Source organism: Leopardus geoffroyi, chromosome A1, assembly GCF_018350155.1.
Source record: "Leopardus geoffroyi isolate Oge1 chromosome A1, O.geoffroyi_Oge1_pat1.0, whole genome shotgun sequence".
Lineage (NCBI taxonomy): Eukaryota > Metazoa > Chordata > Mammalia > Carnivora > Felidae > Leopardus > Leopardus geoffroyi.
The window spans coordinates 108497774-108521008 of record NC_059326.1 but is presented as its reverse complement, the minus strand read 5'-3'; the positions used below and the strand labels follow the sequence as shown (position 1 = coordinate 108521008).

At 35.3% G+C, this 23235-nt stretch overlaps 1 protein-coding gene across 5 annotated transcripts in view; it reads left to right on the top strand.

Annotated features, from left to right (window-relative positions):
• FNIP1 (folliculin interacting protein 1) overlaps positions 1–23235 on the top strand; it is a 146019-nt gene that overhangs the window by 76556 nt on the left and 46228 nt on the right. For 2 of the 5 annotated variants that reach the window (XM_045488008.1, XM_045488041.1), the window contains 5 exons: positions 5802–5936; positions 10348–10448; positions 10954–11028; positions 17392–17483; positions 22811–22894. In XM_045488008.1, the coding sequence (XP_045343964.1) occupies positions 5802–5936; positions 10348–10448; positions 10954–11028; positions 17392–17483; positions 22811–22894 (487 nt within the window). The remainder of the gene's footprint in view (positions 1–5801; positions 5937–10347; positions 10449–10953; positions 11029–17391; positions 17484–22810; positions 22895–23235) is intronic. The other 3 variants (XM_045488018.1, XM_045488024.1, XM_045488032.1) reach the window with 3 other exon arrangements.

Sequence of the window (23235 nt, the reverse complement as noted above, 5' to 3'; positions counted from 1 at the left end):
AGATTCTCTAGGCTTTTAGAGGAAAATAAAGCAAGGACAGAACTGAATTACTTACCTTTTCTGTAATAGAGAAAGAAAAGTAATACTGTGTTTTTATTTGCAAAAAGAAATTTTAGAAGGATAATAATAAACCAGTTAAAGTGACTTATTGGGAATATGTGGAGTGGGAAATAGGGTACTACAAGAAGTGTTTCTAGATTTCCGTGTGTATACTTACTTATTTTGTTTTTGCTTTTGAGTCATATGAATGGATTACTTATGTACAACTTAAAATTATTAAAAGTTGACTGAACAAGAAAAAAATTGAAAATTTACGTGAAAGACTTGTAAACTGAAAATACCATGTAAGTGTTGGTTACTTACTTGAATTTCAGTTGTGATATAGAATCTGGAACATAAAATATGGTTATGTGTCAAGGTTAAAATTTTTAATCCCCCATGTCTTTCTACCTTCCATCCATTTACCCTTTCTGAACAATTTATTCCTAAAGCCATTAGGTAGGGCTGAACACTGATGTCAGTTGGTCGAGACATGGTGGTCCAGAGCAGAGTATTAGAACCCAAGTAAGTTGAGGACATCTCCATAGCTGCTGCCTGATACAGAGTGTCAGTGCCCAAGTGGGATGTTGAGGGCATCCATCTTGGCTGGCTGAGCCTGAGGAAAAGAAAATGTCCATGCAGGTGAGGGAGTGAGAAATGAAAGACTGGTTTCATATAAGGGAGTTGATAAAATAAACACATTTGAAGGCTAATGAAAGGCATGTTGTTCTGATTGTTAGAAAAGGGAGTTATAAATGAGAAAACTAGAAGAACCTTGTAGTCTTGGAATGGAATTGGATTTATTGGTGCAAATTTATGTTTTAATATATATGTACACGCATGTATATACTCAAATGCAATAAATGTAAATGTAAACTTGTTTATGGATATGTTAGATACATATGTGTACTCCTCAGCCCTGTCAGAGCAGTGAGAGCAGAAGCACAATGAGACCCCAACATGTGGGCTCATACCTAGTATCTAGATCTTAATGTCTTAATTCCCTTCTCCATTAGAATGAACCAGGGCTCTTTAGGGAAATGACTGGTCCTTAGACTGGAGCAGGGAAAGAAAAAGAAAAGCCTGGAACTTGTGCCAAAAGCTTAAACAATGATGGGAACATGTCAAAGGGACATAGAAACCAGCATGAAGGGCCTGTCACTGGCTAAATAGGGAGAACTCTAGCATAAAAACAAATAATGATAGTAGCAGATTACAACCCATTGGATGAAATAGAAAACCATGAGTTTATACTGATATAAATAAGTTGAAAGTTTGATGAGAAACAGCATTTTATGGCATAAAAATAAAATAGCATACGAATTTCATCCCCCCCCACCCCTTATCAAAATATTATTAATTACAAAGGAGAAAAAAGTTTGTTTACAGTGAGGTTGCTTGGTAGGTGCCACCTTAATCAAGTGATCATCAGTATTAAGAATATTATCATTAATGGGCATTGAAATCATATGCCACCTGAAAAGTGGCTGTATTATGATTATGTAAGGGAATGTCCTTGTTTGTAGAAAATACACATTGAAGTATTGATGCTTTAGTTCATAGCATCTCAGGTAGTCAGCTTACTCCCATTTGGTTCAGGAAAAAATAATTCTTTGAACTAATTTTGCAACTTGTTTGTGATTATGTGAAAATGTTAAAAAAAGTTAATAAAAATTATAATCCATTTATAAGAAGCCAGGTTTTTTTTCAGTGGTGTTTATAACTTATTTTTTATGCATAAGTAGAGCATGATTTTTTGTGGGTTAAAAATAAAGTATGGCATCATTCTTTTTGGAATGAAAGTGAGATAAGAAAACTGAATCCTTTTGCTCTGTGGTTGTGCTCATAGAAGGCCTATGTCTGTCTACCTGAAGGTTGCAGACTGTGCCCTCTCCCCTCATTAGACCATCTTCCCGTGAAGTTGTTGCTATGTGGATTCAGAAAAGCCATGACTTCAGAATGGGAGGGAGAAAAGACTCTGGACAGCTGAGGAGTTGGTAGGAGAGAGGGGTGTGTGTGTGGGGGGGTGTGTGTGGGTGGGTGTGTGTGTGCGTGTAGTAAGAAATTTTATGTATACTTTTATGCTTCAGTCCTGAAACTGATGGATGTTTGTCCCTTTCCTCCCTATAGCAGATTGCTTCATGATTCAGAGATTGGATATACCAAGGTCCCTCAGCCTGGAATATCTTTCTAGCCCTCCCACTCTTCCTCTTTCACCTTAACTCCTGTGCTTTTTTGTAGTCCTGGGTTAAATGTCATTTTTTGGTTTCCCTAGACTAGGTTAAGTCCTCTCTTGGACAGTTCACTTAAGTATCATTGATCCTTAACCTCTCTTTTAATGTGGGGATAATTATAATACTTCCTAGAGTTGTTGTGAGGAATAAAAGAATAACTGTATGTAAAATGGAATAGTGCCTAGGCACATAGTAAGTACAATGAGTTAGCTATTGCTAACATAAAAGAACATATTTGAAATATTATATTTCATTATACATAGTTGTCTAATTATTTGTTAAATGCCTCTTTCTCTCATTCGATTGTTAGTTCCATGAGGAAAAGGACTGTTTCATTCAACTGTTTCTTAGTTTTTGGTATACATTGTATTCAAATTGAGTTTTATTGACAAATAATTGACATATATCATTCCATAAGTTTAAGATATACAGCCTGATGGTTTGCTTTACATATACCATGAAATGGTTACCAGCATAGATTCACCTAACATTTATCTTCTCATACAGACAGAATAAAAAGAAAAGAAAGAAAAAAAAAGGAAGAAAAAATTCTATTTATGCTGAGAACTATTAGAATTTACTCTTTAAAAAATTGTTTTTAATATTTTTTTTTTGAGGGAGAGAGAGGGAGAGAGGAAAGAGAGGGAGAGAGAGAGAGAGAGAGAGAGAGAGAGAGCGAGCTAGTGGGGAAGGGGCAGACAGAGAGAGGGAGACACAGAATCTGAAGCAGGCTCCAGGCTCTGAGCTATCAGAACAGAGCCTGATGCGGGGCTCGAACTCACAACCAGTAAGATCATGATCTGAGTCGAAGTTGGACACTCAACCAACTGAGCCAACCAGGTGCCCCTAGAATTTACTCAGTTAACAACTTTCCTATAATATTACGAAGCAGTGTTTTATCTATTATTGTGTTGTGCATTATTACATCCCTAGTACTTATTATTACTGGAAATTGGTACCTTTTGACCACCTTCCTCTAAATCTGCCTCCCCATACCCTCCACTTCTGGTGACTACAAGTCTGAACAGTATTTGCTTTTCTTTGTCTGACATTTCACTTAACCTAATGCTTTCAGGGTCCATCTATGTTGTCACAAATTGTAGGATTTCCTAATTTTTTGTGGCTGAATAATATAGTTTGTGTACATATAGTACACAATATAGTGTGTACATGTGTACATTACAAATGTACATTACATGTGTACAAAATAATATAGTTTGTGTACAACAAAGAAGTTGTGTTACAAACTTCTTTATCCATTCATCTGTCAATAGAAACTTAGGTTCTTTCCATGTCTTAACTGTTGTAAATAATGCTGCTATGAACATGGGTGCAGATATATTTTTGAGTTAGTTTTCATTTCATTTGGATATGTATTCCCAGAAGTGGAATTGTTGGATTGTATTATAGTTCTATTTTTAATATTTTGAGGATCCTCCATGCTGTTTTTCAAAGTGGCTGCACCAATTTGTAGTCTTAGCAAGAGTATACAAAGGTTCCCTTTTCTCCAGATCCATGCTAGTGTTTGTTCTCTCGACTAATTGATGATGACCATTCTAATAGACATGAGGTGATACCGTATTGTAGTTTTAATTTATATTTCCCTAATCACTAGTAATATTGAGTATCTTTCATGTAAAACCACCTGGTTTTGCCTTCAAGCATATCATGTAGTTACTAGTTCTTATAACTTTGGTGAAGTTAATTAAACTCTCTGGGCTTCATGTTTCTTATGCATTAAACTGGGCTATAATATCTACCACCCTGAGTATTAAAGAAAATAGTTTTAAAGACCTAGCATTTCGATGGTGATCATTAAATAGAAGGTTGTTAAGATGTGGCCAAGAATATCAGTACCAAAAATATCAATATTTTAGTAAGTGTTTAAATGAAATAATATACATGGAAATATATACTGAAGTTCCTGACTCCAAAGTAGGTATTCAGTTATTTTAGCTTCTTACTTTAACTTTTTTCTAATATCATTTATAGCTACAAACCAGTAAGCACATGCTAGTTCTAGATGGTGTATAGAGCACTTTATGTATTTTATATATAAGTACATATGGACACACACACACACACACACACACAGACACACACACACACACACACCTTAAGTGTCACAAATACCCTACCCATTAGATAGGGTTTTTCTTTTCATTAAATAGATAAATTTAGCGAGGTCAGGTAACTCTCTGAGCCAGGATTTAAATTCACATCTTTTTTAGTTTTAAAGCCCTTATTCATTTTAGTTTATCATGCTGTCTCTCTACATTTTTGGTTAGAGGTGATTTTGGAATTACCAGGTGTTCTCTTTTACAGTGCCCTTGGTGGTGATGGCATCTATAAAACAGTTGATCTTCAAAAACTGTGATTTCAGTCAGGTTACTTCCTCTGAAAACCTACGTGAGGTCTGTTACATGGAAGAGTGTACATACTGGTAACTGTGATAAAGCACCAAAATATTCTTAGGAGTATGAAAGTCCTTGGTAGATTGCACCTTTGGTAGTTGTGAGCAGTGAAAGCTCTAGAATCTGGGAGTGGGAGAAAAGCAAGAGAATGAAGAAAAAGGAATAGAAATACATTATGCTTTCATACTATGCCACTGTACAACCTTCTTGTCCTAAATTTAGCTGTTATTAAAAGTTTGTTCAGAGAGGGAAGCAGACCAAGAGACTTAAATATAGAGAACAAACTGAGGGTTGCTGGAGGGGAGTTGAGTGGGGGGGCATTGGTCAAATGGGTGATGGGCATTAAGGAGGGCCCTTGTTGGGATGAGCACTGGGTGTTACATGTAGGTGATGAATTGCTAAATTCTATTCCTGAAATCATTATTACACTATGTGTAAACTATCATGGATTTAAATTTTTTAAAAGGCAAAAAACAAAACAAAACAAAACATTTAACTGTTCAACACATGAATACATTCTCATTTCAAAATAATAAACATGTATGTTTAATATATGTAAACACATACACATACATTTAGTAAAATATAAAAGCTTTGTATTTCTCGTCTTATCCCTACATATCTGCATAGAAATTTTCTTCCTTAAAAATATGTTATTTATGTTAACTTGTAATGGGTATATTATTATATTTAAGTGAGTTAATATTTTAAAATTTCTCAGCTTTAATGTCTTATATGGGAAAATATTGATAGATCTAACTCACAGAAACAAAAGGCCTAAATGGAGTTTGAGATCAAATACCTTGAAAACTGCTGCCGTCTCTTAAGTCACTTGTAAAGAATATTGTTGTAGACCATAATAATATAGAAAAACTCCCTTGATTTAACAATGTTTGTGAGAAAAACACAACACAAACTCCACAAATATTATTACAATTATGAGACAAAGAATAGAGAACAGTACTGGAGAAAAATGTAGTAAAATCAATAAATTAAGGCTATATTTTGAATTATTTCATGCTTGTTTTTTCTAAAGGCTTTTATACTGTAAATTAAAGTTGTATATGATGAAAAGTTTGTTAAAACATGAATGGGAATAATATCTCTATTTCAGAAACTCTGTAGTGATGCTCAAGTAAAAGTCTTTGGGAAATGCTGCCAGTTGAAACCTGGAGGAGACAGTTCTTCCTCACTGGATAGTTCTGTGACTTCATCTTCTGATGTAAAGGACCAATGTCCTAAGTACCAAGTAAGATCATTGATGTCATTTATTTATTCATTAATTTACAAATATTTTTGAGTGTCCGTGATGTGTTATGCACCATCCTAGGGATTGCCGTACAATAGGAACTAGTCCTTACCCTCCTGGAGCTTACATTTGTAGCTGTGGAGACAGATAATTAAAGAAGTATGTTTATGCATTTTGATAAATCTTAGGAAAAGTACAGTAAACTATGGTCATAGGTAGCCAGGAGTATTTTCTCCCTTTTATTTACCAGATTTTTTGGGTTATGAGAATAATTTATTTTGGATATCTTTAATTTATTGAAATAATGAAGATTAATATAAAATAATACAATTTGGCTGTAGAATGAAATTAAGTATGATTGGAACTATACACATGCAGAAATGGACATTTTTGTTTTTCAAAAGTAATGTGATTCTTCTTTTAAAATACAAACTTAAACAAAATAGTATCTAATAGTAACTTCTCTTTAAACTTGTTATATTTCACATAAGATACATGTTTGGTTTCATACCAAGTAAATGTCATCTATGTGAATTTATTCATGTCATCCAAGCTTGCATGAATGCATCACAAGTATTTTATATTTAGCGGTACCAAAATGGAATCCTGGGCTTTTAAATTATTTGTAATTAGGTAGTTGTGTTTGGAAGGAAAGTGACCCTTATATGATGTCAATATAACAGTATCTATGAAAGAGCTCTGAAGTTATTAAAATCCAGATATTAAGAGGTAGTACATAATTTCCCCTGTCCACCTTTATTCCTCCAGCTTAAGCATGATACATTAATAAGTTCCTAATTGTGCTATATGCTATGTGACATCATCATACTTATACCAATTTGGATGTTTACTACTTTGATGAATTGTGTAAGCTTGCCTTTCTTCCTAATATTATGGAGTTGAAAATTAGCACATGGATACAGATTATAGGAACCCTGAAGCATTGAGTGATTGGACTCTTATATTGCATCAATATCTCTAGAGATTTTCTTTAAAAATTTTTATTTTTAAAGTTTATTTATTTATTTTGAGAAGGACAGAGACAGTGTGAGTGGGGGAGGGGCAGAGAGAGGGAGAGAGAGAATCCTAAGCAGGCTCTGTGCTACTAGCGCAGAGCCTGATGTGGGGCTTGAATTCGCGAAACTGCGAGATCATGACCTGAGCCGAAACCAAGAGTTGGATGCTTAACTGACTGAGCCACCTAGGTGTCCCAGGATTTTCTTTTTTAAGGTACAGATTCCTAGGCTTTGTGCCCAGATATTCTGATAGTAGGCTGAGTATGGTCCTGGAACTCTGTTTTTTTAGTAAGAGACATTGAATTATTGTAGTATATAGTTCACTACCCTTGATAAAATGTGATTTCAGGTAACTAGAACATTATCTTTGATTAACACAGATTATTACAGATTAATAACTTCCAACAATGAGTATGTTCAAAAAAATGCCTTTTTAATAAGGGCATTATAAAAAAAAGTATTAAAATAATAGCACTTTTAAAATTATAACTTATATTATAGATTACGTCATATATAAATATGCCAGTGACATTTATGCTGAGTATTCGATATGTATTAGAGCAGGCAAAGAGAACCTTTACTAGCAAACTCTATGGTCTGATAAAATTTAAACACCAATTTATTTTTACTGCGTTTTGGTTTCTGAGGTTTCTTTTCTAGTTTAGTATTAAAATCTATAACTGCTTTGATACTTAAATTCATAATAATTTTAGTCAAAATAAGAATGGAGTTAGCCACGTTATAGTGAAAATGAGCTTGTAAGAAAAGGCTCTCACTTCTGTCATTAACCAGAAGCAGTGTAGTTTGCCAAGTAGGGTTGGCATTAATTTTTTTTTTTTTTTTTTTTGGATAGGGGTGGAACAGTAGCTGGGGAGGGGAAGTAGGAGGGAGAGAGAGAATCTTAAGCAGCATGGAGCCCAACGCGGGGCTCCATCTCACGACTGTGAGATTATGACCTGAGCAGAAATCAGGAGTCAGATGCTGCGGACTGAGCCATGCAGGCACCCCTTGCGTTGATCTTTTTTTTTAGGAGAAAAAAAAAAGACCCTCCCATTTGATCATTAAAAAATTATTTGTCTCTCTTTCTAAAATGTTACTTTTAGTACCCAAACCTTTGTGTTTTGAAATAAAAGTTTTTTTTAACCAAATCCCTAGATGAGTTCTTTTATTAAATAGGTATATCAAAAGTGTTTTTTTCTTTAAACATTAGCTTTTTGTCTTTATTAAAACAAAATTAAGGCTAACACCTAAGAGAAAAAATATGTAAGTGAATATATATTTAAAACTAATATAAAATAATTATGATGAAATGGATTGCTATTTGAAGATGTCTCTTTTAAGAAAGTTTGACAAATGTAAATACATAGATTTCTTTAATCCAAAATGGGCAGTAAATAAGCAAAAGAGTAGAAGAAGCACATAAAAATAAAAATAGTGTACAGGTATATTTCCTATCCTCCACATGTAAAATGAGGGTCCTTGTTACTTTATTGTTAATATCAGAAGAGTCTTTTAAGTATTTTCTTAAAACTCCTAATTCTTGATTTTTTATGATAGAATGATTTAATGAAATATGTGAATAATTATTATCTTAGTTACTTAGGTCCTCTTTCTTATCAGTTTTATTATATAACTACAAGTTAGGAATTACATTTTTCCTAGGGATTATTTTCTTCACTGGATGACAGGTCTGAAGGTAGGCCATCTAGGTATGATATTTAGGGTTCAAGATGGCTTTAGAGATCAAGGTATCCTTATTTTTCTACTTACCCAGAATTAATGTGTTAAATTGTTAAATTGTTGCTCTGTGTTCCTAATATGGTATCTCCATCTCCAGTGACTTTCATTTATATCTCATGCATATAAATGTATAAATTGTGAAAGCTGCAACTCCAACCATTAGTTTAACCCTCGAAATGTAGAAACCAACTCTAAATTTGTCTTTTTTTTTAAATAAAAAAATCTTTTATTTATTTTTGAGAGAGAGAAAGAGAGAGAGAGTGTAAGTGGGGAAGGAACAGAGAGAGAGAGAGGAGACAAAGAATATGAAACAGGCTCTAGATTCCAAGCTGTCAGCACAGAGCCTGACGTAGGGCTTGAACCCATGAACCGAGAGATCATAACCTGAGCTGAAGTTGGATGCCCAACTAACTGAGCCACCCAGGCGCCCCTAAATTTGTCTTTAAGGGAGGATGTGAAATGCAGTTGTTTTTTCTTTTTTTTCAGTTGGGCACATTGCTGCCCTGAAACACATTAGACTTCAAAAAATAAGGAATAAGATATTTCAGGCGGTAATTAGTGATATTTACCACAGTATCTAATTAGTGATGAAATGGATGATAATGAAAGACAGAATGATGGAAAGGAATAACTTTTAATTGGAGTTCTTTGAGAATGAGATATTCTCATGTTTTAAATAAGTCCTTTTAAAAAAATACAAAGTAGAGGTAAATTACCATGTTTGTGAATATCTCTTTTGTACAGCAGGAGTGGTGAAAACTGTTCTGCATGTTCAGTGAATTCTGTTTCTTATTGTCTGTCCTGGAGAAACATTGCATATGCACAAGATGTGGTTAAGAATGTTCATTTAAGGGGCACCTGGGTGGCTCACTTGAGTTGGCTAAGTGTCTGACTCTTGATCTCAGCTCAGGTCACGATCTCATGGTTTGTGGGATCAAGCTCCATGTCAGTCTCTGTGCTGACCGTGTGGAGCCTGCTTGGGATTCTCTGTCTCTCCCTCTCTGCCCCTCCCCCTGCCTGCCTCCCTCTCTCTCTCTCTCTCTCTCTCTCTCTCTCTCTCTCTGTCTCTTTCTCAAAAATAAACAAACTTAAAAAAAAAAAGTGTTCATTTAAGCAATATTGTAATAGCAAAAACCTGGAAGTAACCTAAAGAGCCCATCAGTAAGGGGAACTGTGGTATTTTCATACAGTAGAATACTATGCAGCTGTTCAAAAGGAATCTTTGTATAACCATATAGTTAGATGTGTAAGACATTGTGAAATGGAGAAAATCAAGCTATAGAACAGTGTATACAGTGTAGAATCACTTAAAAAAATCATTATGTAGCGGCGCCTGGATGGCTCAGTTGGTTAAGCATCCGACTTCAGCTCAGGTCATGATCTCTGGGTTTGTGAGTTCGAGCACTGCATCGGGCTCTGTGCTGACAGCTCAGAGCCTGGAGCTTGCTTCGGATTCTGTGTCTCCCCATCTCTCAGCCCCTCCCATGCTCATGCTCTGCCTCGCTCTGCCTCTCAATAATAAATAAACGTTAAAAAAAAAAAAAACATTATGTAGAATAACTATAGCAAAGCAATTGTCAATAAAATTCAATATTGGAAATAGTCCTAAGGTTTGACATTCTGCAATTTGATTAATGTTATCGTTATTTTTTTAGGGTTCCCGGTGCTCTTCTGATGCCAATATGCTTGGAGAGATGATGTTTGGCTCGGTAGCAATGAGCTACAAAGGATCTACCTTAAAAATTCATCAGATCCGGTGAGGGCTTTTCTGATTTTTCATTATCCATGTTAGAATATGTAATTTTTATTTATTTATTTTATTTATTTATTTTTTTTTTCAACGTTTATTTATTTTTGGGACAGAGAGAGACAGAGCATGAACGGGGGAGGGGCAGAGAGAGAGGGAGGCACAGAATCGGAAACAGGCTCCAGGCTCTGAGCCATCAGCCCAGAGCCCGATGCGGGGCTCGAACTCACGGACCGCGAGATCGTGACCTGGCTGAAGTCGGACGCTTAACCGACTGCGCCACCCAGGCGCCCCAGAATATGTAATTTTTAAACATGAGAGAATTTCATATAGTCTTCATGCAGATTGAGCATGTCAGATACTCAGTTTATGATATTTTGTGGGGTTCATGCTACTTCATGACTGTTGTAACTATACAGTGAAATGTCTGTCACTTACATATTTTGATTTATAATAAATTGAGAAGTTCCTTGTCTTAGTTTTGATCTCTTTCTTTCTTTCTTTTTCTTCATAGTTCCCCTCCACAGCTTATGCTTAGCAAAGTTTTTACTGCACGGACTGGCAGCAGTATCTGTGGAAGTCTCAATACGTAAGTGATTATGAATGCAGGGAGAATTAATTATTTAGGATGTGCAAAGTAGGGAAACGAACAGAGTATTCTCGGGGTTGCAGCTTAAATTGAGATTTTCTTCTACGCCTTAAGTTTGAAAGTTCACAGAAGCCAGCCTTTTTTCTTCCAGCTTTATTGAGATATAATTGACATGTAACACTATATAAATTTAATGTGTACAGCACATTGGTTTGATACTTTCATATATTGGAAAATGATTACCACCATAGCATTAGCTAACTAATACTTCCATGCTGTCACAATTACTATTTCTTTTTTGTGGTAAGAACAGCTATGATTTAACCTCTTAGCAATTTTCAAGTATAACAGATACAGTATTATTAGCTATAATCAGCATGCTGTCCATTAGATCCCAGAACTTACTGATCTTATAACTGAAGTTTGTAACTTTTGACTATTATCTCCTCATTTCCTCCACTCTCAGCCTCTGATAACCACCACTCTTCTTTGTTTTTCTGTGTCCAATTTTTTTATATTCCACATAGAAGTGATATCATATGGTGTTTGTCTTTCTCTGTCTGACTTATTTCACTTCTCATAATGCCGTTAAAATTCATTTATGTTGTTGCAAATGGCAGGATTTCCTTCTTTCTCGTGGCTGAATAATATTCCATTTTTTGTGTGAGTGCATGCATGCATGCGTGTGTGTTGTGTATGTGTATGACATCCATTCATCTGTTGTCTCCATTTATTGACTGTTGTCACTAATGCCACATTGAACACCTGAGTGCAGATACGTCTGTGAGATCTTCATTTCAGTTCCTTTGGATATATACCAAGGAAGTGGGATTGCTGGATCATACGGTAGTTCTATTTTTAATTTTTTGAAGAACCTTCATACTGTTTTCAAGTGGCTATATCAATTTATGTTCCCACCAAAAGTGCATAAGGGTTTCCTTTTCTCCATACCCTGGCCACCACTTGATTATCTCTTGTCTTTTTGATGTTAGCTATTGTAATATGTATGAGGTGATACCTTGTTGTGGTTTGATTTGCCTTTGCTTGATGATTAGTGATGTTGAGCACCTTTTCATATACCTCTTGGCTATTTGTCAGATGCCTTCTTTGGAAAACTGTCTAGTCAGTTCTTCTGAATATTCAGAGGAAGTTACTACTTTTTTAGTCAGGTTGTTTGTTTTTTGCTCGATTTGTATGAGCTCTTTATATATTTTGGATATTAACCCTTTAACAGATACATGATTTGCAAATATTTTTACCATTCCATAGATTGCCTTTTCATTTTGTCAATTGATTATTTGCTGTGCAGAAGCTTTTTAGTTTCATGTAGTCACATTTACTTCTTGTTGCTTTTGTTGCTTGTGCTTTTCTTTTTATGCCATGTCCAGGAAATTGCTGCTACAATCAATGTCAAGGGAGCTTTCTCCCTATGATTTCTTTTAGGAGATTTGCAGTTTGGAAGTCTTATGTTTATGTCTTTAATCAATTTTGAGTTCATTTTTGTGAATGGTGTAAGATAGGGTTCTAATTTCATTCATCTGCATGTAGTTACCCAGTTTCCCATAATCATTTACTGAAGGTACTCTCCTTCCTTTGTTAAGTGTTCTTTATATGTGGGTTTTTTTTTTTTTTTTTCTGGGCTTTTGATTTTGTTCCATTGTTTTCTGTGTCTATTTTTCCGCCAGTACTATACTGTTTTGATTACTTTAGCTTTGTAGTATAGTTAGAAATCAGGAAATATGATGCCTCTGGCTTTGTTCTTTTTCTCAGGATCTCTTTGGCTTTTCAGGGTCTTTTGTACATACAAATTTTAGGATTGTTTTCTTATTTCTATGAAAAATGCCATTGGAATTTTGATAAGACTTGCATTGAATCTATAGATGATTGTGGGTAATATGCACATTTTAATAATATTTGTTCTTCCAACCTACTTTTTTGACTTTTTTTCTTTTCGTGGAAAGATGTTGTGTTTTGTCAAATGCTTTTTCTGCATCTGTTGAGATGACCATACGATTTTTATGTTTCATTCTTTTAATGTGGTAATTCTCATTTATTGCCTGGCATATTGAAGCATCCTTGCATCCCGGGGATAAATCCCACTTGATCATATTGAATGATCCTTTTAATGTTCTGTTGAATTTGGTATCCTAATATTTTGTTGAGAATTTTTGCATCTATAATCATCAGGAAAAGTGATCTGTAATTTTCTTATAATTTCCTGGCCTTGGTGTCAGGATCATGCTGTCCTTGTAAGATGAGCCAGGGAATACTCCTTCTTTGATTTCTGGAAGAGTTTGAAAAGAATTGACATCAATTCTTTAAATGTTTGGTAGAATTTACCAAGGAAACCATCTGGTCCTTGGCATTTCTCTGTTAGGAGGTTTTTGATCAGTGACTGATTCTACCTTCTTGTTACTGGTCTTTTGAGATTTTTTATTTCTTCATGATTTAGTCTTGGTAGGTTGTATATTCAGTCTTGGGATTTATCCATTTTTTATAGGTTACGCATTTTGTTAGCATGTAATTGTTGATAAGTAGTTTCATGATCCCTTTTTATTTGGTATCAGTGTAATGTCTCTTTCATATCTGGTTTCATTTATTTGAGTCCTCTCTCTCTCTCTCTCTCTCTCTCTTTTTTTTTTTTGAGTTAGTCTGGCTAAAGGTTTGTTGATTTTGTCTCTTTAGAAAACTAGCCCTTAGTTAAACTGATCTTTAAATTTTTTTTCTTTGTTCTCTTTCATACATTTCCCGTCTGATCTTTATTTCCTTCCTAACTTTGGGCTTTTTTTCTGGGTTTTTGAGGTGTAAATCAAGGTTATTTGAGATATTTCTAGCTTCTTACTGTAAGCATTTATCACTATAACTGCCCTGTTTTAAGTGCTTTTGCAGCACTTCTAACAAGTTTTGATATGCTGTGCTTCCATTTTTATTTGTTTCAGAGTATTTTTTTAATTTACTTTTTGATTTCTTCTTTGACCCATTAGTTGTTCAGGAGCATGTTTTTTAATCTCCCCATATTCTGAATTTTTCAGCTTTCCCTGTGGATAGACTGTTTTATCTGTATCTATATTTATATATCTGTTTGGTTCCATTTAGCCTAAGGTATGGTTCACGTCCCAAATTTCTTTGTTGATTTTCTGTCTGGATGAACTATTTGTTGTTGAAAGTAGTCCTTTACTAATTATTGCATCATTGTCTCTTCCGATCTGTTAGTATTTGGCAAATGAATCTGTTTAGGTTCTCTGGTGTTGAGTGCATGATTGTTATGTGTTGTGTCTTCTTGATGAATTGCTCCTTTTATCATTATATGACCATTTTTGTCTCCTGTTACTCTTTTTAGCTTAAAGTCTTCTTTCTGATATAAGTATAGCTATTCCTGCTCTTTTCTGATTTCCATTTACCTGGAGTATCTTATTCTATCCCTTCACATTGAGCCTATATCATCCTTAAAACTGAAGTGAGTCTCTGGCTTGTTTTTCATTCATTGAGCCACTCTGTATGGAGTCCAGATTACTTCTCATTTTAGTTTAGTTGAAGAATAGGAAATGTACTTTCTCTTTTCTCTAATTTGCTTCTGGAAGCTATATCTGGAAGTAAAATGTTGACTGCATTTCCATGTTAGGATGAGATACTGATTTTCCGTTCTGTAGTGCCATGCTGAGTTAGCACCTGTATGTTGTGGTCTTTAGTTTTCAGGTCCCCTGTAGAATTAACTCTGCAATCAGGAGTGGCCTAGGTAAGCCGTGGTGGAGTACAAGGATACTACAAGTTGTTAATGCCAGGATTAGGGTAGTGAACCTGATATGTCATATGCAAATACCTTCTCTCATTCTTTTGGTTGCCTTTTAGTTTTGCTGCTTGTTTCCGTCACTGTGCAGAAGCTTTGTATCTCGATGAGGTCCCAGTAGTTCATTTTTGCTTTTATTCCCTTTGCTTCCGGAGACGTGTCAAGGAAGAAGTTGCTGCAGCTGAAGTCAAAGAGGTTGCTGCCTTTTTTCTCCTCTAGGATTTTGATGGTTTCCTGTCTCACATTTAGGATTTTCATCTAATTTGAATTTATTTTTGTGTATAGTGTAAGAAAGTGGTCCAGTTTCATTCTTCTGTATGTCCCTGTCCAGTTTTACCAACACCATTTGCTGAAGAGACTGTCTTTTTTCCATTGGTTACTCTTTCCTGCTTTGTGGAAGATTAGTTGGCTGTGTATTGTGGGTCTTTTTCTGGGTTCTCTATTCTGTTCCATTGATGTGAAAAGATGTTCAACATCACTCATCATTAGGGAAATACAAATCAAAACCATAATGAGATACCATCTCACACCTGTCAGAATGGCTAAAATTAATTCAGGAAACAACAGATGTTGTCAAGGATGCAGAGAAAGGGGAACCCTTTTGTACTGTTGGTAGGAATGCAAACTGGTGCAGCCACTGTGGAAAACAGTATGGAGGTTCCTCAAAAAATTAAAAATAGACCTACCCTACGACCCAGCAATTGTACTGCTAGCAATCTATGCAAAGGATACAAAAGTGCTGATTTGAAGGGACATAGGCACCCCGATGTTTATAGCAGCACTATCAACAGTAGCTAAATCACGGAAGAAGCCCAAATGTCCATCAACTGACAGATGGATAATGAAGATGTGGTGTGTGTGTGTGCGTGCGTTCCATTCCAAAGAATGGAATCTTGCCATTTGCAACAATGTGGATGGAACTAGAGGATATTATGCTAAGTGAAATAAGAGAAGGACAGATATTATGATTTCACTCATATGTGGAATTTGAGAAACATGACAGATGAACATAGGGGAAGGGAAGGAAAAATAAGATAAAAACAGAGGGAAGCAAGCCATAAGAGACTCTTAAATACAGAGAACAAACTTAGGGTTGCTGGAGGGGAGTTGGGTGAGTGGGGGCATGGGCTAAAAGGGTGATGGGCATTAAGGAGGGCACTTTTTGGGAAGAGCACTGGGTGTCATATGTAAGAGATGAATCACTAGGTTCTTTTACTCCTGAAGCCAAGACTACACTGTATGTTAACTAACTTGGATTAAAAAAAAATGGAATAGTAAAGCTGAAACAGAGGCACATATGATATCAGATTCTTGGACTACCTGCCAGACCTAGTAAATGAAGAACTGGGGCTAGGATGAGATGTTAGTGGACCACAGTGATGGATTCTGCAGGGACCATATCAGAACTCTGGCTAAGCAAAGGTCTGAGGGATACCCAAAGTCAGAAGCAACAGGAGGTAGTAAGGAGTTTACTCAAAACTAGAAAAATTCTCAAAAGATTCCATTAATTGTAAATGTTCCTAAAGACTTTTCAGGTGTTTTATTAGCTAAGGTTCTAATACCTGTAGCTCTTTATTAGCTTTTCTTTTAGGAAGAAAGGAAAAGGAAAGATGTATTTCACTGTATTTTGGATGCTTAAAAAATACTGATGATAAAAGTGCTAATTTTCAACAATTAAACACTAAAGTAGAAATTAGAGATCCTGTATTGGAATCACTGATTTTAGCTGTAGTCTTCTCACTTTCTTCATGTTTTCTAATTTTTTATTGATGGTTCTTAGGACAGATACTTTGTACTAAAAGCATAAAGTAATTTTATTTCTGTTATTCTGAGTAATTTATGGACAGGAGTAATACAGTTCATTTATAATGTGTGAACTGAAGATATTTTTTGTATATTTGGTGGATTCTTTTTCCTTTTTTGTCTTTTTTTCCTGCCAGAAGTTTCAAAACTAATGTCAGGTCCAAGATATGAGGGGAAACTTTACAATTTAAATTTGGGTCAGTAATCTTTTTCTGTAAAGGCCTTAATAGTAAATAATTTTAGCTTTGTAGGCCAGACAGTATGTCTGGTTTCTTAGCTCTACCATTGTAACATTAAAACAGCCATACACAGTACGTATATGAATGGGCATGGCTGTGTTCCAGTAAAACTTTATTTACAAAAACAGGCAGGGGGCGCCTGGGTGGCGCAGTCGGTTAAGCGTCCGACTTCAGCCAGGTCACGATCTCGCGGTCCGTGAGTTCGAGCCCCGCGTCAGGGTCTGGGCTGATGGCTCAGAGCCTGGAGCCTGTTTCCGATTCTGTGTCTCCCTCTCTCTCTGCCCCTCCCCCGTTCATGCTCTGTCTCTCTCTGTCCCAAAAATAAATAAACGTTGAAAAAAAGTTTAAAAAAAAAAAAAAAAAAACAGGCAGCAGGCTGGATTTAGCCCTCAACGTATAGTTTGCCAACCCCTGATCTAAATGATTAGGTACTTTATAGTCCTATTACAAATACTTAAAACTTAAAAAACTGTTAGACGCTTTAAATTTCATTGTATAAAATGAATTTGCAGTTTATTGTTTCTCTTCCCTTAGCCTGCAAGACAGTCTTGAATTCATCAATCAAGACAACAGTACATTGAAGGCTGATAGTAACACAGTTATTAATGGACTCCTTGGAAATATAGGTAAATTATTCCTTTGGTTTTATAAGTTTTAAATAAGGTTAACACTATAACAGGGATTTGCACTTACGTCTTAATAATGTAGATCTTTTATAAGACCACAGAGTTTGACATACTAGAAGTGGAAAAGGCATTTAAATTGCAAATATGTATAACATTTGTATTATTTGAAAACATAATTTTTATATATTTGAATATTTATTTTGTATATGAAAAAAGAAAACTTAAAGATATATCTGATTATCTGATTTGTTTTTTGTTTTTAACTTTGATGCATCTTTGAAAGGCACTGTTACTGATATAAAAAGTCTTTACCAGCTTTTTTGAATATTTCAGCTGAGGAAGACTATTATTCCCTTGTCCTTGTCCCTTGTCCCTTGTCTCTTCCCTAACCATAGAAGTAATTTTAAAATGGTGCTCATTTTGTGACCTGAATTCACATATATGGGCAGATATTCAAATGTGATGTTCCTTAAAAGATTTATTAAAGTAACAGCTTATTTAATAATTCAGATAGTTGATTGTTATTGTTATTTAATTTCAACAGACTGTTCCTAAAATTTCTTGCCTTTTGTTTTACCCTAGAAAGCTCATCTGAGTTGCTGCTGACCATATTTCTGGTGCATAAAATATTATAGTATCCCAGAATGTGGACAGCATTTAGACTAGGAGAAATATTTCTCTTACTCTCTATTTAGTGAGAATTTTTATTTGAAATTAATTTTAATAAATATTAGTTATATATATATAAGTAGAAAAGTTTTTCTTCCAACTTGAACCGTATTGTATTCTATTATTTTCCATAATTCCTGTTTATTCAAATGAGCAACCATTTATTTAGCACATAGTATGGGCTAGTTACAGTGAAAGGCATGTACTTTAGAAAGTTTGCATATTTTTTAGAAAAATAGAGTAGTTCTGCTTTTTCTTAACTCACTTGATTATTTTATTGGTTTTAAGAAAGTAAAAATGTGACAGGGAAATAAATGAATCTTTTGTCCTTATAATTTGACACTTTTCAAAGCTTAAGATGTTAATTAAAAGCTGTTTATTTTAATAATACAAATCTATTATCACTTATAACTGGTAAATTACCTTATAGATGCTAGATATACTCATCTTCTGTGTTTTAATGTAGGATAGGAAATTAATCCATTTAACAAAGTATAGACTTTAAATAATGAGTGACTTTAACTTGCACATTTATAATTGTGAATTAAGGATATTTGAGGACCATCTCTTATTTTCTTTACATTTTTAGTTAATCAACAAATACTTATCAAGCACCTATTACCTGCTAAGGATTCTGCTAGGCCCTAAGGATACAGTGGTAAACCAGACACAATTCCTGCCTCAACGTATTTGGTAATTATAGTTAGTGGGAATCACACAAATAATACAACAATTACAGTATACTACAGTTAATTTTTGGACATGTTAAAGAGCACGTGTGGTAGAAATGAGAAGTACCTAATTCAGTCCTAGAGAGTCCCAGAAGACTTCCTTGAAGAAGTGAGACTTAACCTTGATGGATTAGCCTTATGTTTAGATAGAAATGTTCTAGGAAAAAGCATAATAGTATTTGCAAAGGCCTAGGAGCAAGAGATGATGGCATGAAGAAAGAATGTGTATAAGTCAGTGTTGATGGAGCCAAGAATAGGAGTAAAGGAGGTTAAATCAAGAAGTAGGAGGTAGATCACAGAAGGCACTGTGGGACTTACTGAGCAATTTGGATATAGGTTGTAAGCAGTTGGGTAGCAGTGAGGGTATGTATGTTACTTTGGGTGCTCCACCTGTTTTTTAACAGGTGCCAAGACATGATTAAATATGCAAGGATATTATTAGGGGAAATGACTATGTGAGAGAAAAAGAGGAAGGAACTGGGAAAGGTTGAGAAAGCCCTCAGATTGTGATACAAATGTTGACCCCAAATGAAAGAGAACAGAAGATTAAATGGAAGTGTCCTATCCTACCATGCAATCCAAGGAAGGTTTGGTAAGGCCATTGACAAGTCTTTGAGTCAAAGTTTGGTGTCAAAAGTGACCCACGTATTGCCAAAATGTGCCTGTCTTACTATTCTTCCTGTGTTCAGTTACTGACTAGGAGCAGCCTATAGGTTATGTGGCCTTGCTCAAACATCACAATAGATTTCAGAATGCAGTAGCTTAGGTACTTAGTCAATTATAGTCCTTATAGCTGGAGGTCTTTGCAATGTATTCTCAAGGCCACCACAGAGGAGTTGTCAGGATATAGAAATATGATTGGATTAGATTTATATCTGTAAGAGTATTGATTGCAGTGGGAAAGGATTCAAGTGAACCAATGGGATTGAAGAAAAGATCTATATAAGAAGGCTGCTTATGATAATCCAAGTGACAGAGAAGGAGACCTAGAGTAAGATTGTGCCAGTGAGGTAGAGTGTTTTTGAGGGGTTCATTATGGGAAAGAGTGGATAGGACTTGACTTGGTAATTAGATGGAGTGGGGGAGGAAAAAGAAGGAAGCAAGGGTGGCACTTTGCTATCTGGTTGTATAAATGCTTGGGTATTAGTGCCATTTATTGGGAGAATCAGAAGAAATTAAGAATTGGTGATTTTAGGTTTAGGTATATTGGAATGGAGGTATTGGTTGAGTGTTCAAGTAAAGATATCCATTATGGTTAGTTAGTTAGTAGATGTAGTGGTAGATGCTGTAACAAAAATCCATGGATGTATAATAACTTCAAAGCAATAGGGGTTTTTTTTCAGCCATGTGGAGTTCGAAAGGGTGTTCATCATTGATTAACAGTTTTTCTCCAAGCAATGTTTTAGAGTTCCTTCCTTCTTAGAATTCTACCTTCTTCATTGTGTGGTTTCCAAGGTTGTGCTCAGCTGCACTAAGCCAGTGGAAAGGAATTGAGAATGGAAAAGGCACTCGATTTCATAATTAACCTCAGCCTGAACGTGACATACATCAGTTTTGTTGACATTCCATTAGTGGTAACTAATCACATGGCCTCACATACGTATAAGGAGATTTGAGAAATATGATCCCTAGCTGGGCAGCTGCTTCCCACAAACTACTTGATACAGTAGAAGGGAGAACACAGTTCTTTGTTAGACAGTTAGCTGTGTCTGCCATGAATTATGAATCATTAGTATGTAAATGGTAAGTAAAAGCATGAGAATGAATGAGATGACCTAGGAACTGTTAAAGAATGAGAAGGCAAGATTGTTGAAGATGAAACCCTGGGAAATGCTGGGTTAAAGACAGAGTAGGTGAAGAGAAACACATAAAGAAGATTAAGAAGAAAACTTAGTATGTTATCATTGTGAACTGTGAGGGGAAAGTTCAAAGTGTAATTTAACATCACATATGCTATAAGGTAATAATAAGATAGAATGGACTGCATTAATCAATAAGAAGGCTTTTAGTGTCCTACTTGAGCAGTTTCAGTGGGGAGAATAGAAGCCAGAGTTGAGGAGAGACTCAGAAGTTAGACTTTTTTCCAAGATTTAATCAGTGACTCTTTTTGGTCTCAAGACCCCTTTACACACTTAGAAATTATTGAGGACCACAGAGAGTTTTTGTTTTTGTGGGTTACATTTGTTGATAATATACTGTATTAAAAATTGAAACAAGATTTTTAAACATTTATTAATTTATTAAAAAATACTAACATCCTTTTTCATGTTAATGTAAATATGTTGTGAAATGATTATTTTCCAAGTAAAATTAATGAAGAACAGTGGCATTGTTTTACATTTTTGCAAATCTCTTTAATTTCTGGCTTAATAGAATATTGCCTGTATTCTCCTATCTGCTTCAACATTCATTCTCTTGTAATATGTTGTTTTAGTTGAAGTGTATTAAGAAAATCTAGTTTTACACAGACTCCCTGAAAGGTTGCAGGGACCCAAGGAGTCCTTAGGCCACATTTTAAGAACTATTGAACTATTATATAGGATTAGATATATGGAGAGAATAATTTTGTCTGTGTTTAAATGTTGATGGAATAGATTATAAGGAGGGTAAGGTTAGAGATAGAAGTGGTACTTACTCGGTAAAGCAAGGTTTTTGAAGGTACTATCTGACATAGAAGAATTTGCTTTGGAAGGGAGGGAGGAGCTTCCCAGGATTTTTCACTGAATAAGTTCCTAGCACACAGTAAGGTTTGAATAATGTTTCCTGTTGTTACTGCTCTGGCATCAAGGAGGCAGGTGGGTCAGTGTTTGATTAAGTTTGGAGTTAGGGGGGTAGGAAAGGAAGAGTTCCTGTCTGGTGAAATCTGTGTGTGTGCACACATACGCATCTGCATCTGCATACTTGTGAGAGACAAAGTCGCATACCCTGAGAGTAAGGAAGGAGGTGCTAGGTAGAGAAGGAGTTTAAAGACATTAGGTAAGTTTTGAAGTGACTAGAGAAGGATTGCCTTCACATGTACTATAATTTTAGAAATTTTTGTTATTGAAAAATATCTATTAGCAAATTTGAAAAATACATTTGTTTCTTTTTAGAACAGAAAGCCCCCTATTACTTTCCTAGGTAAACCTCCTAGGTGACTCTTTAGGCCATCTTGATTAAGCATTAACAGGTGACTCAACTGCTTGCTTCCCGGCTATAATGTTGCCCCTTTGGGGTCTTTAGACATTGTTATCTTCATTTGGTCCAGTGTGTGGCAGCCATGCCTTGTGGACAGCTGGGAGTCTGGCCCTAATGGGTGCGTTGGTGTTCCTCCTTCCATTGTGGCTGACCCTTGGGTTAGGAACTTTGGTTTCTTCCAAAGTTAGTTACTTTGTAGCTTTACTAGGTTAGGGAAAAACAAGTTTCATACCTGTTTTGCCAGTAAATCTCTTTTCTGCTTTGTTGTATGTTGTGTTCTCTTTCTTCAGCCAAGCACTTAGGTGGTTTTCTCCTTATGACAGTGACAGGAGAATGCTGTAGTCTTAAAACTGACTTTTTAAAAGATAAATTTATTTGGCAAATATCACATTTTATAGATAATGTTACTGTGCTTTTTTGAATCTTTAAAAACATTGTTTTAGATTAGAAAAGATTGAACATTTAAAAAACTCTACCTTGTATAGTGGAAGGTTATTTTTATTATTATATATACAGATTTATTAGTAAATAGGCATGAAATTGTTACGTTTGACATCAGCTGTGACCAGAAGAAAACCATCCTGTTTCGAAGAAGGGAACCCTGTTTGAATTATTCTTACTTAGTTTAAAAGTTTCCATCCATATCTCTTGCTGTGCGTTTGTGCTGCCTAAGCTCACCCTTTATTCCTGACGCTTTATGGCTTCTCTAACAGCCTTCTTTCATATGTATTTTACGTTTTTGCCATGTAGGTCTTTCACAGTTCTGCAGCCCCAGGCGGGCATTCTCTGAACAGGGTCCGCTCCGCCTGATCAGGAGCGCCTCTTTCTTTGCAGGTTTGCGATGTGCTGTGTGGGTAGACTAGTTGGTGTGCCCCAGTGGCTAGAATCTGTAGTTTAGCTGTGGAAACAAGAGAGTAGATAAATGCATTTGGGGAGGGTGTAGTTAAGAAAACATTTTTGAGCTGAGAACTTAATTCCTTTTCACTGAATATGTTCTTAAAAGTTTCCAGAAACTTTCAGCTATCAGTGGAATTGACATTTTCATGAAACTTTAGTTTGTTATTTCATATCTCATTATGTAATAAAGATTTTAACTTTAGAATCCTAAACCAAATTTTACTATGAACATTATTTCTTATAATAACAGCTAGAATTTCTAATTTGACACTCTCTTG